Source organism: Martes martes (genome assembly GCF_963455335.1).
Source record: "Martes martes genome assembly, chromosome: 1".
Lineage (NCBI taxonomy): Eukaryota > Metazoa > Chordata > Mammalia > Carnivora > Mustelidae > Martes > Martes martes.
Window position 1 is genome coordinate 170,972,892 of NC_137888.1, and position 19,551 is coordinate 170,992,442.

The 19,551-nt window shown below is 46.1% G+C and overlaps 1 protein-coding gene across 1 annotated transcript in view; it reads right to left on the reverse strand.

Moving 5' to 3' along the window:
* Nucleotides 1-2,270: 2,270 nt before the first annotated feature.
* The window catches only part of EDEM1 (ER degradation enhancing alpha-mannosidase like protein 1), a 25,819-nt gene continuing 8,538 nt past the window's right edge, over nucleotides 2,271-19,551 (reverse strand). The window contains exons 3-10 of the mRNA XM_080812022.1: nucleotides 18,593-18,812; nucleotides 16,538-16,712; nucleotides 14,815-14,935; nucleotides 13,962-14,132; nucleotides 12,068-12,141; nucleotides 11,134-11,230; nucleotides 8,899-9,102; nucleotides 2,271-6,147 (exon numbers count right to left, since the gene is read on the reverse strand). Of these exons, the coding sequence (XP_080668148.1) occupies nucleotides 6,058-6,147; nucleotides 8,899-9,102; nucleotides 11,134-11,230; nucleotides 12,068-12,141; nucleotides 13,962-14,132; nucleotides 14,815-14,935; nucleotides 16,538-16,712; nucleotides 18,593-18,812 (1,152 nt within the window). The 3' untranslated portion in view covers nucleotides 2,271-6,057. The remainder of the gene's footprint in view (nucleotides 6,148-8,898; nucleotides 9,103-11,133; nucleotides 11,231-12,067; nucleotides 12,142-13,961; nucleotides 14,133-14,814; nucleotides 14,936-16,537; nucleotides 16,713-18,592; nucleotides 18,813-19,551) is intronic.

Below are 19,551 nucleotides of genomic sequence, written 5' to 3' on the forward strand. Positions count from 1 at the left end.
GTTGGTGGGAATGCAAGCTGGTGCAGCCACTCTGGAAAACAGTATGGAGGTTCCTCAAAAAATTGAAAATAGAGCTACCCTACAACTCAGCAATTGCACTACTGGGTATTTACCCTAAAGATACAAATGTGATCTGAAGGGGAACCTGCACCCCAATGTTCATAGCAGCAATGTCCACAATAGCCAAACTGTGGAAAGAGTCCAGATTCCCATTGACAGATAAAAAGATAAAGATGTGGTGTGTGTATATATATATGGTGTGTGTGTGTGTGTATATATATATATAAAATATATATATAATATATAAAATGGACTACTACTCAGCCATCAAAAAAATGAAATCTTGCCATTTCCAACAACATGGATGGAACTAGAGGGTATTATGCCAAGCAAACTAAGTCAATCAGAGAAAGACAATCATCACATGATTTCACTCATATGTGGAATTTAAGAAAAAAAAAGAGTATCATAAGGGAAGAGAGGAAAAAATAAAGTAAGATAAAACCGGGAGGGAGATAAGCCGTAAGAGACTCTTAACCATAGGAAACAAACAGGGTTGCTGGTGGAGGTGGGGTGCTGGGGTACCTGAGCATTAAGGAGGGCACGTGATGTAGTGAGCGCTGGGTATTATATAAGACTGATGAATCACTGATCTCTCCCCCTGAAACTAATATTATGTTAATTAATTGATTGTAAATTTTTAAAAATGAAAAAACAAAAAAGATGACATACTATTTTTAAAAAAAAACAAACAGCTGTGTATTTCCCTGATTAAATTTTGATGTGAAGCTGTTAGCTGCTGGCACCCACCAGGCTCTGGTAAAATGGAGCTCTTTCTGCTCTCACAAGAACCTGCGAGTCAAGGTGCTAGTATCTGGCTTTACAAACAAACAATGTGGGACCCTGATCCAAGCTGCTGATCCAGAAGGACCAGCCTGGGCTCCGGCCCAGGCCTCTTTGTGCCAGTCCAAGTTCTTATCCCTCCTCAGGGTCCATGTAAAAACCCTACAGCTTATCCTGGGAATCAAAGCCAACTTGGCCCTAATTACAGGAAATGCACACACAGAGCTACTACGCGCCAGGTGCCATTTTCAGCACTGTATGCATTTTAATCCATTCCGTCCACCTTATGCATATGGACTGCAGCTGTCATTCCATATAACAGATGGGGAAACTGAGGCCCCACAAGACTGTGTACCTTGTATAACTTGGTACAAGGCTCATCGGTAGAGTTAGGACTGTACCTCACACAGTGTGGGTCCAGAGGCCCCCTCTCAGCTCTCGTGCTTCCCTGCAATGTCTGGACAGGATGCTCTAGGACACTCGCCATGGGTGACCGAGGACACTGGTGCTCTCCCTCTCAAGGCTCTTCAGCTGACCCTGTGGCATAGGGACCCTGCCTGACCTTGTCAGGAGGGTTACAAACCCGTAAGGCTTCATAAACACAACCACCAACAACCCTTACAAAGGGGGAGTGTGTTTTTTCCTTTTTTTTAAGTAGGCTCTACACCCAGTGTGGAGCCCAATATGGGACTTGAACTCACACCCTGAGATTAAGACCTGAGCTGAGATCAAGGGTTAGACCCTTCACCACAGCACCCCAGGTCAGTGTGCTTTACCACCAGCAAGGTACTTCCAATTGCAGGGTTCCCTCCCTCTCCTTGCTGCAATTCAGTTTTTTAAAAGCCCCGTTAGAATTGCCTGGAACACGCAGGTGGGACACCAAGGTGTCACAGGGGCAGAAGCAGCCATCTTCTTCCACATCCCATCACGACTCAGGTAGCAGCAGGGGTGGAAGCCATCCCACTTGAAACCCTCCTGGCTCACGCCTCCCCCAGACCAGTGCATCGCACGCTGACCCCATGCACTATTAACCCCACTTAGCCTGCAAGAGGTCAGGAGAAATGAACCGACTTGCTTAAGATAACAGAGAATGGGTTCCAGAACCTAGAGAGACTCAGATAAATGGCAACGAGAACTGCGAATGAACAAGTCAGTGCTTGGGAGAAAGGAGGCTGCTGCACGGAGGAGGGGAGGGACAAGATGAAAATCGTTACTCTCAGCCACATGGCAAGGACAGTTCGATGGGAGGTGTAACAGACAAAAATGGGGCAGCTGTAAAAAGCAAAAAAAAAAAAACAAAAAAAAAAACCAAACCCACAAAATAAAGTTTTTGTCTAGTTTTCTAATTTCCTTTAAAGGGTTTTCCCCCTTGTTTATATGTATATATATATGTATATATATATGAGTATATAAAGGAGAAACAAAATGACAATTCAAAAAAAATCTTTTAATAAAAATTACTCATAAAAATCCTAATAAATTTCAAAGAACAAGATATTTCTTAGTACATTTATAAAAGAACATTTGGTCCTTTTACAAAAAGCTCCCTCTTAATTTAAATACATTTCTTATTTACAGATTAAACATAAAATATCATCTATAGTTGCAAAGCATATTGCACATTACAGAGAGAAGCATGTGTGTATCTCAATAGGTTTTCCCAGAGCTTCCAACTCCAGATTTTTTTGTAAAAACAGATTTACCTTTCTTGTGCATAATAAATAAAAATACAGCTTGTGTTTTGCTATTTAAAACTAAAACAAAATACCTTTTAAAAATATTATTTCTCTGCCTCTCAGAAAGAGGGAAAGGGGGTATAATGAATCAGGAAGGTCCACAGGTACTTTTTCCTGGATTCACATCCAAACTCCAGCAGGAACAGAACCCTGAGCCCTGCAAAACCTGGGGACACACCCAGCCAGCCCACCTTCCCTCTTTCACAAGGGTCCCTGCCCTGCAGGGAAGAGGCACTAGAGAAGGAGCTGGATGTCTGGGAATGGAAAAGGATAGACCAAGGTTTTCTTCAAAAGTCCCTGCTCAGGTACTCTGGTTAGAGCAATCATTCAGCCCTACCTTTTCACCAGCATTAAATTTGAAAGTGTCAAAAGAGAAAGACCTCTGGAGCCCTCCAGAGAGAAGAAAAGGATGTCTGATGTTCAGTCCACAAGATCCAAAGCAAGGAATTACAGTCTGCAATCATTCAATAAACTGAGCTAAGGAAATGGCTAAGAGGGTATTTTTCCTTGGTGGGGGAGGGGAGGGATGGAAGGGGAGCCATATTCAAGCCCTCAGGTTGCACACAGAGCCTCCTCTAAAATTCACCTGCACAGACACCACCCTGGTGCAGAAACACACAATGACTTTAGTGATCCAGGACAAAGAACCTGGGATGAGGAGACACAGACTAAATTCAGGTAGAAGAGCTAGAACAAATGGCAGGAAAGCACATGAACATGGAAGCTGGTTCCTCACAAAGGCCAGCAGAGCTGGAAACCAGCCAACACTTCCTCTGTCACATCACTGAGTCACTTCACGGAAAGCAGCAAAGCCCACCCTGTACCAACTGAGAACCCCGTGGCAGGAGATGAAGACGACCTGGCCTAACAGGGCAGCTTTCTGGAAGAGTTTTGCAAAACTGTATTCCTCGTGTCGACCAGACTCCAGACACCAACTAATTACCTAGGGGAACTTGAGGACGGTGCGGGCTCACAGCTGTTCCAAAGGATGACGTCTGTTCACAATCAGGGCAGTCCTGGGGCAAAGCATGGAGCCCGGGAATCTCTTTAGCACTCCCCTCCATGGCCCTCCCCCACCGGGTATCCTGCAACACAGAACAGAAGAAAACAGCAAAAGCCCCGCAAGATGTAACACAGTTAAAAAAAAAAAGATATAACACAGTTGTTGACATTCTGATTTCCAAAAAGAAAACAAGCAAGCTTTGAACTTGGCTCAAAGAACCCTCGTTTCATGACTGGCACTAGACAGTACTCTGCCTCTAGCCCTACAGATCCCGGACAGCCTCCAACTTTAGACGGGGTAGTCTGGAAGGTCAATCACCAGGATTAGTGTGCAGTAATGCCTTCACCCTCGGTCTCACCAACTGGTACACGTCAATGCCCAGCAATCAAGGGGGTCTGAGACTTCATACAAAACAGATCTCACGCCAGCCTATGGCCCCTGGCATGCATTAGTGGCCCTAAGGCACAGGTCCCTACTCCTGAGCGTAAGAGGGATGGAATGCCAGAGTGGGAGACATGTTAAGGGCCCAGATGAGAAGATGGTGTTGGAATGCTACACATCGATGTTGTCCCAGAAGCTGGAGAGGGAACCCAGCAGGGCCACGAGAGAGAGAACTATTGCCCTGAGGACCCAATTTCTTCCCTGACATACCCTATCTCCCCAAAAGGGACACTTATAGTCCCGACTCAGTTTGCCTGGAGAAAAGGTCCAGGGACGCTGTGCCTGTGTGCATGTGGGTATGTCAAATGGAACATTCTGATTTAACCAAGACAACAAGAACACCTAAAATATGTAGTGTTCTCAAAGAATATGTTCTGTTCAGGAGATGACACAAGGCTGATAAAGAGAATGCTTCTGAAATGAAGAGAAAAGGTAAAACAGAGCATATGACTTTGTTTATAACAATTTGCATAGTAAATATTTAAAAGACAGAGGTGAAAATCCCTTTTTCAAAACTCTCCAAGAACTGAATTCTGTATCTATTAAAAAAAAAAAAGAAGAAAAAAAAAACAGTAACACTGAAATTTTCAAGAAGGAATAAAACTTCTCCCTTTGATTGGTATACAATGGCTCAGACCACATTTCTGGTTTTAAGAAGATGAAGAGGAAATCATCTGAAGTGTGCAAGGAGAGACAGGTAAGCGCGGTAAGGCTGTGCAAGTAATGACAGGTGAGATCAGAGGTTCTTAAAAGACTTCTACCCTTTGTACCAGGGCTCATTTCAACCTCAGACGTTCTATGGAAGCCAGGCTAAGGGTTCATGTCCACCTCTGCTCTGTAGGAGCATTCAGCCTAAGTTCAAACAGACACGCTCTGTTCTGGCTAAGAAAATAACAAAGAAAGAAGGCAATGTGGCGCAACTTCCTCCTAATGTAGGTTTGCTTAAAGTATCAGGCTGAAAGGCAAGGACTGGCCAAGAATTTTCCAGAATCTTACTGATACTCATCCCTTCCTCTTTTTTACTGTGGTCCCACCCTGTGACAACACAAAACAAGGCTGCTTAAACCAGAGCAGCAGCTGTGACAAGCAGCAGCCCCAACCAAAATCCTATAAGGCACTAAGCTAAAGCCTGTAGTACAGAAAAACAGCTCAGGGATGCCAGAGAGTCATCTGATCATTTCTTTCTCCCTGACTTAGCTAATTGGCACTGGACAGAGAACACAAAAAACAAAACAAAATTCTAACCCAAACACGGTCAGAATTGAGAATCCTTGGTTAGTAGGTATGAGAAAGATGGAAGCTCAGACATTCTTAGGTATTTTTCTCTCCCTAAAAGGCACCTGGTTCTGGCACTATGGGAGTTCCTCAGGTAAGTTCAAATTAAATGTAATATACCATCTAAAAGATCTAGCTGTGTGACAACTTAAAAGACTGCCTTTTGAAATTCAGATAGAAGTTATTCATAAGCAATTAACATGTAATACTGTGACAATTATGTGGGGTGCAAATGAAAAACAGTATGATTTCCCCCACTGTGATCCAAAATCATGGGTGGAAGGAGAGCCAATCATCCAATGAGAGAGAAAGATAACAAAATGCAATAAATAGGGATGAACCTCAGGCCCTTTGCACGGAAATTTCGTTCACAGTCCTCTAACAGAGAGGTAGCAATACTGCAGTCACAGCAAGTGCTGGAGACTGGAACACACTTGTTGGATTCCAAAGTGGGAAGCCATGAAAGTCCATCCAAAGATGCCCCACCCACACTGTGCTTATAAAATCAGCATGTCCTAGGAGGCCAACTTCTACACATCTTCTTACTTCAAATTTTACCATTAAGAAAAATAGGACATTTTATTGAACAGAAGAGAAACACTATTGTATGCAAGACTCTGCTAGATGTGTGTGAGGAGTTGGACAGAAATCCCTACACCATCACGGATGGCCCGACTTCCACCCTCTTCCACTTCAGACTGGATCTCTGCACAGCCTGGTTTCGGCTGTTTCAGATGAGGCCACACAGAGGAGAGTAGATCATATCAAGCCAACCATTTGGTCGATCTGCCGCATGTAGATGCTCTTTAAGGGCAGCGAGTATCTCCTCTCGTCAGGAACACGGTTGCACTAGAAAGAAAAAAAGTCAGGGGGAAAAATGTACTCTGAGTTAAAAATCCAAGTATTACTTGCTAAGAGAATAAACTGCGGTTTCTCCACCTGGGCACTGCAAGAGGCTCAGCAGCCTCCCTGGCCTCTCCCGTTGGGTGCCCCCTCACCCCCACTCCCCTAGTCGTGACAACCAAGATTGCCTCCACACATTGTTCAATGTTCTTTGAGGAGGAAACCACCCCCAGCTGAGGACCACTGACGTCATTCAATACCTTCACTTCAGGTGAAGAAATGGAGACCCAGGGAGGCTAAAAGATATTCACCCAAGGGGAGAGTGACCAGGACGAAAAACTCATCCCTTGGGTCCTTATCTTAATCCCCCCAGAATTTCAGAAACACCTGAGCTATTTGAAAATACAGCTGGCTGGGGCACCTGGGTGGCTCAGTCAGTTAAGCATCTGCCTTCGGCCCAGGTAGTGATTCCCAGAGTCTGGGATCAAGCCCCACGTCAAGCTCCCTGCTCAGCGGGGAGCCTGCTTCTCCCTCTGCCTCTGCCCTCCCCCCACTTGTGCCTCTTTCTCTCTCACTCAAATAAATAAAGAAAAATCTTAAGAAAAAAAAAATAATGAAAATATAGCTGGACTTTGAACAATGGAGGGGTTGGTGCATGTGGGTTGAAAGCCCACATACAACTTGTGACTCCCTCAGAACTACTGACGGCCTACTGCTGACTGGAAGCCGTACCAAGAACATCAACAGTCGGTTAACTTGAATTTTGTATGCTGCATGTATCAGACGATATATTCTTACAATAGAGTCGGTTGGAGAGAACAGTGTTATTAAGAAAATCATAAGGAAGAGAAAATGCATTTACAGGACTCCAATGTACTTATCAAAACACACCTGCATGCAGATCAGACCTGCATTGCTCAAGCGTCAACTGTACTGTGGTCTTTCCTGAGTTTAGAGTTCTTCCCATCCACAGCTAAAACCTAAATGCTTCACAGAGCTTTCTTGGTTTAAGGAAAAGCCCCTTTCCCCTGCTCAAAGGAGAGGCAAGTGTGAGAACCAAAAGTGTTTATCTGCTAACAGTTTCCACATACACTCATTACATGCTCGTCCCCAAAGAAACACGTTCCCACTGCTCGGCGCTACTACTGAACTCACTAGGCCCCGCTCCTCCTCCTCATGAGATCAAGTCCAACAGGTCCTTCAGCTCATCCCAAACGCTGCCCAGCCATGCACTTGGAGGTCTGGTCCTGCTGCCTGAACAGCCCTTCCTGGAAGCTCCCCCCATCCCTCACAGATCTTCTGAAAAGCAACCTCTGCAATGAAGCCCTTGGTACTCTCCAGGACAGATCAGCTCCGCCCTCCTCTGCGTTTAGTCAGCTCTTCAGGCAGCGCCTCACTGCCGAACACCCGGGGAGGAGCCGGTCTCCCCACGAGACCCCTCGGATGGACCCACATCGCCAGAGCCAGGCACAGGATCAGGTCTAAGAGGAGAGTCTCCCTGCAGTCCGGCTCCTGGCTCCAACATATGACCAGAGGCTCTCTGTGCCTCCCTTTCTCCACATGTAAAATGAGACCAAAGGCACCTACCCTCCCGGGGCCTCTGTGAGACACTGACGCATATGACCGGTTGGAAAAGGGGCCTGGGCTATGGAAGGCTTTATACACAACTGTTATTACTCTTTCTTTCCCCCTCTCTTCCTTCCCTTTCCTTCTTAATTAGGCTGTGTTCACCTAGACTACACTGCATGGCCTTATGGAGATTTGGGGGACCGAATCCTACTCTGGTCTGTCAACGTACTTCACAGACTTGACGGTAAAGACCGTCAATGGGACACTGAAGGCCAAGTACTGAAGCACAGCCCAGGACCAAGGGGTGTCCCCTAACCAAGGCAGTTTGGAAGGAAGTGGTAGGAATTTTGACCACAGAGGCTTTTTCTGAGCAGAGAGGCACCATCCAATGCATGTGGGATAACCTGGTTTGATATTTCAATTGACACAGGGTCTCTGTCCCCAACCTCACTTCCAAACCATCCTGTCTGACTCAAATCAATACTACTACCTAGGACTCCTACCAGAAACTCCAGGACTTGTTTCCAAATCTTTCCCAGATTATCAGGGATTATCAGGAGGGTTGAGGCATGCTCAGTGAAACCCTGCTTTAAATGAAACTGAGTTCTTCTGCACTTCCAAGAGCATTTCATTAAAAATCTCAGTGACTGATGACTGCTCTTTCTCCCTCTCCTGCTGGTGGGTGATTTGGCTGGACCTCTTCCATCTGTCCGTCCAGATCTACTCTCTGCCCTTCCCCATGCTTCTCTGGCCCCAGGGGTCAACTTAATAGATTATACCAAAAGGTCTCTGTGGCCCCTGACTTCTGGGAAGCATCACCAATGAGTAGCTCCCGCAAAGAAGAGGGCAGAAGGATGGTTAAGTCTTTACTCTGCTGGCTCCTTTCTTGCAAGCTCACTGGAGCCAGCTCAGAACAAGGCTTCTGCCAGGAACCCCCCAACTCCTGCATGCCTCTGCCCACCCATGTTCCTGTGACCACGAGCTGCTGCAGTGAGGATGGACAGTGGCGCTGCTCCCGTGGGTCCCCACACCCTGACGATATGCACGTCAAAGGTCTTTTGTGAAACTCTTCTCCAGTGATGCAGTCCAAGTGTGCCACTGATTTTCTGGCAGGGACTCTGGATGAAAAGTTTGTATTATTTTTCTCCTCCTCCACATGCCGACCCCCCCCTGGAGAAAACAACTTACGTTGGAGCTAGAGTTGATGACTTTTAACTCGGGTGACTTAGGCCTGTGCACAGACTTCCCTTCTTGGTCCTGCCCTCCATCTTCAGAAAAGAATTCCTTCCAGGGTGATTCCCGAAGATGTTTATCCACAGATACAATGTGTCCCTCAGTTGTAAACATGTATTTGGTTCCAGACTTGTGGACTGGATTCTCCTCATCAAACAGCTAGTAGGAAAAAAAAAAAGAACATAAAAGGAAAGGAAATAAAATTAAAGGAAAAAAAAAGAAAAGAAAAAAGATACAACTGGTAAGTCCAGCAAATTCGGAACAAACTTGGTCGAGTGTATCCCAGACTACTCAGGGAGTAGAATTTGCTGGGTCCTCAAGCTTTTGAGTGACGAATGGGTGAAAAGTTGATTCCCAACTCTGGCTGCAAACCACAATCACCAGTTTTGTTTAAATCCAAATGCCTGAGTTTCCCCGATCCCTCTCACCCTGCTCAGACCTAAAGATTCAGAAATCCCAAGGCTGAGACCCAAACTTGCATAGTCTACAAAAGCTCTCTGGATGACCCCCATGTGCTCCCCTGAGAGTTCTGGCACTAGAGTTCTAGAACTACCCCACTTCACACACGTAGGCCCCACACTAGGAAACGCTGGAAGGGAGGAAGCAGATCCTTCATCCGTCTCCACATCCCAGGGCCTGGCACAGAGCAGACACCTGTGCCACCAGCCCACTGATTCCTGTCAGGACACAGGCCAGGCTCCGAGGACAGAGGGCAGTGCTTTCCTTCAACAGGAGGAATGTAGCAGGAGCATCCAGAAAGAACACCTAACTGAATACAGGACAGGTCTGTGGGGGGAGAAGGCAGGTATCTAGGAAATGTTAAATGAGTGAACATTTACAACAGAAATCTCAGTGATGAAGAAACCTCAGTCACCTGAAGTACTGTACAGATGAGGAAAAACGGGACTCGGCACACCTTGTCTGTGTTTCCACAGCTAACAGGGGAAGAATGTGGTAGGCCTACGTTTTCTGGCCCCAGACCTTACGTTCTTTCCTCTAGAACTGCCTAGAAGGTCTTCTTCATTTGCTCTAGAATTCACCCTGTGAACATCCCAGGCACCAGGGGCTGCTGAACGGGATGCATGCAGGACTCCTAACTGCCTGCAGCAACCAGCCTGCACACCCCTCCCCACCACCAAAGCACTGAGAGGGAGGCCCAGGCCCCACAGGGATCTGACAGCAGGCCAGCCACCTTCCCGCAGGCACGCCTCCCCTGCAGTCTCCTATGGAAAGTCACACCACTTTACACTGGTGATTCCAAACCCTGGCTTTACAGAAGCACAAGCCCCTTACCAGAATTACAGACTCTTGAGCCCATTTCTGAAGATCTGGTTCAAGAGGGCTGTAATTTTAACAAGGGCCCTAGGGTGATTCTGATCCAGCTGGCCCCCGGACCTGGGAACTGGGGACCTCAGTAACAGCCTGTCACTACTGCTCTACTCCCTTTGAGTCTCAGTCTCCACACTGCTTTCCCAGCAGGAAGCCCTGCCCCTCTGCGCCTTGAGGAAGCATCGTGTTGTACACAGCCAGGCTGAGCACAGCCGCAGAGAAGGTGGGAGAGTAGCTGCGTGCACAAGCCACAGAAACCGTGTGTGCACGCTGCAGAGCAGGGGAGCGGAAAGAGCACTGCAGGAGTCAAGACCCGGACTGAAGCCTCAGCTCTGCCCTACAGTCACCCCGAAAACCCAGGCAAGTCACCTGACATCTCCATGGAGACAGCAGCTCCCAGAAGGGGAAGAACAAATGCTGACAAATGATCCCTTCAAGGTTTCCTCCAGCGCCCGCGACTCTGTCTCTCTCCACACACCTGAGAGCCCAATGGGCTGGGGTCTCGGCCCAACTCACAAGCATCAGAAGATGCAGGAGTTGAAGCCACTGCTCCCTTCCTCAGAGACACCTTCCCTGACCACCACAACTCTTGTGCACGGCTCCTCTAGGAACCATGACCAGGACTTCAGACCAGCTGTAATCCGAAGTTCCTTTGTTTACCTGTCAATGCCTCCCCAACAATATTAGAAACCACAGCAGACGACAGCACTACGCTCTTGTTTTGAGAGTACTGTGTCCCTGGGCCGGCGCATGCCCAGCACAGAGCCGTGCCCGGTGAATACATGCTAGACGGAAGACCGAATGAATGCACGCTCCGAGCACTAATAAACGTTTCTTGGGTTAACCTTCGAACACACATACCAGATACAAGTATTTACAGGTCTCACTGAGAAAGAAGCTCTCCATCCGGTCCTCTTTGGATTTGTCTATGACGTGATGCAACGTTGCATAACCGCACCTATAAAACAAGTTTCCAGTTAGTCCTGTCTCTGCTCCTTCCTATCTGCTTACTAATTTAAGAAGTGGAAATAGTCTATTAATAGAATAATCACCAAATTATCAAATGCTAAATGAAAAACAAATTAGGTTAGGTTTAAGAGCTATCCTTTTTCAGCCTAGACTATTTGCAAATTTATGAAAAAGTGGTTTGGCTGTTACATCAACAGGTTAGTTATAGGGGCGCTGGTGGAGGATATTTGCCAAGTACTTAACATGACACCAAGAAAATGACTGGCAACAAATTCAGAACTAATTGAAATTTTCTGTCCTAATATCTGTAGAATTGACTTAACATTGGCTAGCCTAAAATACTATTTTGTAAGAAAAAAGATATACTGCTAGGCGAAAAAAAATTATAAAATTGAAACATATATGTATAAACACATATTATATATTAAAATATATGAAAATGATCATAAGTATATAAACTTAAATGTTGACTATTGATTGTGGTTCTCTACACATGGACATTACAATGATAATACCCTACCTCCATATCTTCTGAACTCCCTAAACTTTCTAGTACACGTATTATTTGTACAACTAGGAAAAATAAGTTACTTAAAAGGACATACACAGTCTACTGGAACCTTACAGAAAAAAAAAAGGTGAAAAAAAAAGCAATTCTCACTATAATGGACCGGTCCTGCTACACAAAAAGTAAGCAATTTCCCTACAGAATTAACATTAATGATCTGTTCTATAAATTAAAGTGCAAAATAGAGTATTTCCCCGGAACAACTGAAAACAAATCAAAAGTGGCCAACAGAAAAAGGAAGGAACTTAGAAAACTAACTTGACTTTTGTGTACTTTTCCAGACTCTGCAGAATATCCATTCCTACATGGAGGTAGAAGGGATTCTTGGTTGCCTAGAGAGAACATGAGAGAATGTGATCCAGCAAGGGCCTGGAAAACATGCCATCAACAAACATCACGGTGACTGCAGGACTCTCCCGAGGCGGGGAGTCACTGGCCAAAGGCAGGCACAACGCCTAGCTCATGTTACCTTGAAGGGTCACAAATGGTAAAGAACTACGGTGTTCCACTGGTTCCTGTCAAAGTACCTGTACCACCTGTTTAACTGTGACCCGGGCTGAGACAATCTGCTCCGGGGTAGAACGACACCGTGCTCTGGCTCTCCTGATCCCCGCCATGATCCAAAATGAAATAATGCCTCACTGATGGTACCACATGTGAGAACAAATTTCGTTTCTCTCTTTCCTCAGAACTCTCTAGAAACTCAAGATGCAGACCCAAGGATGCAGGACTTGGCCCCCATTCCACTGACAGCCTTTTGAGGAAAAGTGAAGAGGAACAGGAAGATTTTCAAACAGAAGGCCCCCACACTTTGCTCTCCAACTGCCCTACAAATTCAGTCACATGCTCAGCTGTGACATGCTCTTGCATGGTTTCACTAGGACACCAGTTCTCTGAGAAGATGAGACTGGTACCCCACCAACAGTTTAAAAGCTGGGGGTCATCCTGAATTTCCGCCTAGTGCCCGCCTGCAGCAGCAAATGCCAGCTCCTGCATCTGAGGGTAGCGGGCTGTGTGGGCAGAGAGCACAGGGCGTGGCATCCAAAGGCGGAGATGGAAGCCCAAGGGTTCTCCCACTTCTAAGAAAATAGTCAGTGGGAGGAAGAAGCTAAAAACAGGAAAGAAGAAATGACAGAAATGAAGAGGTACAAACGCAAAGGCAACAGACTTAAGCTTAAGAGCAGGGTTCAGGCAGCACCAGCCATGGCGTCCCCGGAGCACAGAGCCAGGCTATCCACCCAGCTCGAAGAAGAAGCAAACTCAGAGGCTATCTGTGCCCTCTTCTGAGAGGTTATCTAAAACTCAGGAGGTCTCTCTTTACACGTGAGGCCTAGAACCAGTTTCATGGGATTTCTCCCTTTTTCATCTAGAAGCAAATGGCACGATTCAGTATTAATTTTTTCTTTACTAAATCAAAACCACAGTACTAAGCCTACTATGAAGATGCCTAACAATAAGCATCTTCTTGTGCGGGCCTGCCCCCTGCAGGCGTCTGTCTCAGGTCCACCGAGGTACACTGAAGGCCGGCTTTGCACACAGCTGCTGTATCTGTGAATGGGTGTAGGCTCTCTGTGTGAATGGATGGCACACCCAGAGGTATAAATATCTGCCTTCGACTGCGGGGGAGGCTTCACAGCTAAAGCAGCAATCCCTCTGGCATTATATTCCATGCAAAAATGAACACTATACATTTTTTTTAAGGCGTTAAACAAAAACAGACATTCAGATGAATCCCAGATGATTTCCTTTACCCAAAAAAGGAATTCCTTTGTTCTGAATGATGATTACACAGATCAGGGTTCCACAAGGCATGAGGAGAGAGCCGTATCTCAAAAAAGAATTCTTTGGCCAAATAAATCTAGAAAACATGGAGTACTAAGTCTTCTTTCATGTTTAAGGATGTGAGAGAAAGGCCTATGGTCCAGGCAGAATGGGCTTTGCAGAAGGTAAGGTTCAACAACTCCATGTGTGACCACAGACACTTCTCTGTCCTGTGGAACCAGGAATCACACTCAGTACCAACCAGCCTATGGTTAGGCGGCCCCCGTATCGGAGTCACTAGGAAACCCCACAGTTCTATACCCATCAGCCAGTGTCCGCTAAACACCAACCGCTACAGGTCCTGCTGGCATTTAAACACAGAATCCAGTACCTGGTAGAGAAGATACGTAGACTCCACTAACTCGGGTCTCAGCGGGTAGAAGAGCACGTCGGGGGCCTGGAGCTGCCAGTTGTACCTCTCAGGGAGGGCCCCGTAGCGTTTCCAGATGGCGTAGTAAAAGGCATGGAGGCAGATGGCATCTTCCACATCTCCTATCAGAACCTAAGGAGAAGGGGCCCCTGGGTGGCTCAGTGGATTGGGCCTCTGCCTTCAGCTCAGGTCATGACCTCAGGGTCCTGGGATCGAGCCCCGCATCGGGCTCTCTGCTCTGCGGGGAGCCTGCTCCCCCCTCTCTCTCTGCCTGCCTCTCTGCCTACTTGTGATCTCTGTCAAATAAATAAATAAATAAATAAATAAATAAATAAATAAATAAATAAAAAGAACCAAGGAGAAGACGCTTTTCTCAAGTGGCAACAGTGACACAAAGGCCCTGGGCTCTCCCTCTGTCCCCTGGTTCTTATCCGACCTGCCTGGAGACAAAACCAAGCCAAAAGTAGCAACCCAGAAAAAAGGATGCCCTCCCTAACGGACCATCCATGCCAAACTAGTGCAAACTGCATAGGACGAGGTTAACTGTACTTGGGAGCAAAGAATAAACAATAAGAGACAGATGATCCAAAAATCATGTACGGTTACTTTCAGCCTTGGTTTTGCACTTATTTAGTCTGGCTCTGTTCAAGATCGGGAGGACTGATCTCACAAACAGAATAATCAAGACATACTGCACGGCTACCCTCCCAAATCCGGACGAGCCAGGGAATGCTCTGGTATCGTAACAGAGAAGAGAACCACAGAAACCCCGGGCAATGACCGCGTTCTCTCGGCAAACACGGGTGCTGAGTACCTGCAGTCCGGGGAAGAAGGCCTGCAGAGAGTCGATCCAAGTGTTCATCAGCTGCCCGCTGAACATGTTCACGTTCACATACAGTGGCGGGTCTCCTTCTCCTTCGTTACAGGCTTCCCGACTAGCGGGCAAAGGTGAGGAGGAAGGTCACTGACAGCCCTCCAGCCCTACTCCTCCCGCAGCCCCTGCTGCTTTAACCTCAGTGGCATCAACATGAACACTTTCTCCTGACTCATTCTTTTCAACCTTTGAAGAAAAACTGCCTCTACCTGTGGACACCAGACTCTAGCATAAGAGAAAAGAGAACAGAAGTTCTGAACTTAGCCGTTATAACAGATCAGGGATTTCACTATGTTTTGCCGAAAGCACTTGGACACTCCGGCTTACGAATACTGCCACATAATGGGTATCTAGCAGAGTCTTTGCTGGATTTGACCTGAGTGGAAAATCCTGGTTACTTCTACATTAAAAAAAAAAAAAAAAAAGAGTCTCTTCTCTAATAAGGTTCTACACCAGGGGCCTGAAGGAATCCATCAAGATGCTTGGGGATTACAGGCTGGGACTTTAAAAAGCAAAAATGGGGGTGCCTGGATGGCTCAGTCAGTTAAGGGTCTGCCTTTGGCTCAGGTCATGATTCCAGGGTCCTGGGATCCAGCCCCGCACTGGGCTCCTTGCTCAGCTTCTCCCTCTCACTCTGCCACTCCCCATGCTTGAGCTCTCTCACTCTCTCTGTCAAACAAATAAATCAATCTTAAAAATAAATAAATAAATAAATAAAAGCAAAAATGACTGAACTCTGGCCAAACGGCCTCTTACTGAAACACAGCACTCACAAAAGGGGTTCCTACAACAGCTAACCTAGAAATGGATCCAAGAAAATCCTAACAAGCAGAAACTCGGTAGCTACCACCTGCATTAGATATTTAATATACAAAAGCATACAAAGAAAGACCTAAGGAAGTGAGGGGACATCGGGGTTAGAAGCCACTGTAGCTTTCAATGGCACTTCTCTCCTGCCCTCCTGATTGTACAACTGGATAGTAGCAAATTATGCTCTTTTAAACAATGGGGGTGAGGGGGGATGTGGTAATTGTCCTTTCTCTCGTTAGGTATAAAGACCAATCCAAACAATTCTTTGGCAAGTAAAAGAACCAAAATAAACTCAGTAATGGTCCTGTATCACAGCTCTATCTGCCATTAATGCCACAGAAACACAGGCACATGTCACTCCTCATGGCAGCCAGTCCCCCCCATGGCCGCCAGAGATCCTGGACTCTGGGCAGTCACAGAGAGCGTGACCCGTACAGCCCACTCCCACACCGTACCACAGCCCGTGTATGGCACGTCCACATGGCAAGCAACTGAAGCCTGCCAACCACCACAGGAGTGAGCCGAGAAGTGGGTCCTCTGGCCCCAACCGAGCCTTAACATGGCTGTAGTCCCTGCCAATAGCCTGGTGACACCCTTGTGAGACCCTAGGTCCGCTCAGCGGCTCTTGGCTTCCTGACCTTCAGAAACTGTGGGAGATACTATTTGTTGTCTTAAGCCGTTAAGTGCTGGGGTAATTTGCTATGCCGCAGTAGAGGGCTAATACAGCTCTCCACCCCCAATTATCTGCCCTAGAATTAGGAAGTGGCAAGATGAGAACAGACACCACAAGACGCTGTGGATTCAGGCTGAGAACACACCCTACTTGTTTTACGGGGCAAGAGAGGAGACACACCCTCTTCTTAAGTAGTTCTGAATACTCCTGTACGCAGCATTAAACATCTCAAGGTCTTCCTTTTCTCCAAAGAGAATGTAAGATTTCAAGAGGTATTCATAGAAGGAGTCCAGGCCAGCGCCCAAGCCGCTCTGCTTTCCAACCCAGCGGCCCGTCTGAATGTTCACCACGTTGCCTGCAAAAACAAACAAAGCCCGTGGGGCCCCAGGTGTCTGGGGACAGCTCCTCCTCCAGGGTGCCCTCAAGTCTGGCCCCACCGTTCGACCCGCACCCTGGGCCTTGGCAGAAAAGAAGGAATGAACGTCTGGCCCTGACATTTTTATCAGTCCCATCAGCGGCAGACAGCCAGGAAATCTTTTTCAATACACGGTGTTTAAACACTGGGAACAAAACTGGGGAAAACACTTGAGGCAAGAGAAAAGTAAATTTGTCATTTTGCCTTTCCAGATTAACAGTGCATTTCAAATGCCAAAGGAGTGTTCAAACCTTTGACTTTGTAATGCCATTCCTGGCAACTTATCCTTAATGAAAAAAGTGTTTTTTAAGAAAAAGTATTGTGTCATTCATCAAGAATTATGAACTGTATGGTTTATATTATCTAAAATGGGGGAGGGGGAGAGAAATAATCCAAGTATCCAACATTAGAAGAGTTAATTAATGGACTCTATGTAGATTTTAAAGATGGTAGCTATGAAAACAAGGTAACAACTTGAAAACCTGAACTGCCTAATGTAAGGCAGAATAAAAATGCTTATTTATAAGTTGAAGGTATATAAACATTGCACATGCAGACCGAAAGGGCCAACGGGAAATTTAAAAGGTAACAATTTATGGTGATACTGGCAAACCATTTGGTGGTGGAGTGGCAATTTGGGCAACTTGTTTATTTCTACCATTGCTGCTAAACACAACAAATATGTACATACATTTAATAACTTAAGGAATAACCAAAAATCACATTATGGACGCCTGTCTGGCTCGGTCAGTAGAGTGTGCAACTCTTGAGCTCAGGGTTGCGAGTTCAAGCCACAGGCTGGGCACAGAGGTTACTTAAAAAAAAAATTTACTTTTAAAAAGCAATGATACTAGGATTAGTAGTATCTAGTATCTAGTATCTAGTAGTATCATTAGTATCATTAGTAGTATCATATTAGTAGTATTAGGACAACTAATCAAGGTACTTTTCAACAACAAAAAAAAGTTTTCTGGGGCACCTGGGTGGCTCAGTCGGTTAAGCATCTGCCTTTGGCTCAGGTCATGACCCCGGGGTCCTGGGATCGAGCCCCACATCAGGCTCGCTGCTCAACAGGGAGTCTGCTTCTCCCTCTCCTTCTGCCCCTCCCCCTTGCTCATGCTCTTGCTCTCTCTCTCTCTCAACTGAATAAATTTTTTAAAAAAATTTTTTTAATTTTTCTCAGTCTAAGACAATTTAAAATAGTATCTTGAGTGAGCAAAAACCTAGTACTTATTAAAGATGGATGATGAGTACACAGGGATTCATTATTCATTATAGTTTCTCCCTACTTCTGCAGATTTGAAATGTTGCATAATAATTTTTAATAACATCCTGACCAAACATTCTCAAGAGGAAAAAAAAATCCCACCTAATATAGGTTTAATCTGGCCTTTCAACCTACTACCACATGCCTAGACTTTTTTAAAGGAAAAAGCCACTCCACCAGTAACTCCAAATGCCTATATTTAGAGCCTTATATTGAAACAATATAATCTGCCTCAGAGGCAATTCTTTTTATAGCATTTCCATTAACAATTATTTTCAAGTGGAACATGCCCAGGGATTCAAATCAGAAGGGAACCCGCAAACAGCAAAACCATTATTCTTTCCCATCAAACATTACAGCCTCACTCTAAGGAGAAAGTCCTACAGAGAAATTGGACATGGCAGACATGAAGGGCCATTCTCTCTGAGGTGTCCACTGTCAGGTTCAGTGGCACAGACAGAAGGAGTGGAGAGCGGGGAGAGCCCCAGAGAAGAGGAAAGGAAAGGGGGCCAAATGTACCCAGTCCCAATGGCCTGAGAAGGTGCCACCACACCTAATAATCCCGTATCATTGCTCCGCAGGTTCCAAAGGGCTTTCACAGCACGTCTGGCCACCCACTCAAATGTAGAATCCCCCAGGAGTCGGCTCAGAATCCCAAATTCCACCAGAAGGGAACCGGCGCCCGCTGTACACGTCTCATTATTGCTGTCAGGAGGAACGCCTGTCTTTAGATTCACCTGGGGACAGGAAGAGACAAAGGATTTGGGGCAAGACTTGTGAGGAACCGTCAGGGCTAGAAGGCCAAGTCACAGCCACTAGACTCAACTCCTGAACCAAACTTACTGCAGCGTGACTCAGCTCACCGCCTTCCATGTCACACCTGAGATAAATATGGGAGTTAAGCTTCAAAGACACAAGACAATCAGAACACCACAGCCTTCTTTTAATAAGAGCAAGTCTTAGGGGAATGGTTACAATACCATGCACTAACCCACTTCGTTCCAGCAGCAGGCTTTGGCATCAGAAACAAAGGCCAGCTGTGGAATTCCCTCATCAATTTTAAGTGAACTACTAGGAACTCAACTCTGCTCAGTGAACATAAACAAATCACAGACTGGCAGACAAGGGAGACAGGAAGAAGGTGACAGCCAGTTTCATCACTGCGGCTCTGTGGGCTGGCAACTCTCTGCTGGTTACCTAAAAGGCTGACTCAATTCCCAAGGGAGTTCTGAGCTCAGCAAATCCGGAGCTACAAAGATATAATTGCATTCCAGATCTTACATTTAAATCAGCAGCTCACTGGCTGGGCTGGGCAGGCTTTTATTTGAAAGATCCATGTGAAGCACTCCCAAGAACATTCGCCAGGATCTGACAGTACACATATGAGGGTCTTCGGGGGAAGGAAGGTACTCGAGTCAGAAATAAGACAAATTCCCCATCCTATTTGGTAGCAGAGGATATAAATGGCACATGCAGAAGAACTTCAGAATACTGAGCACAGGAACATAAGTT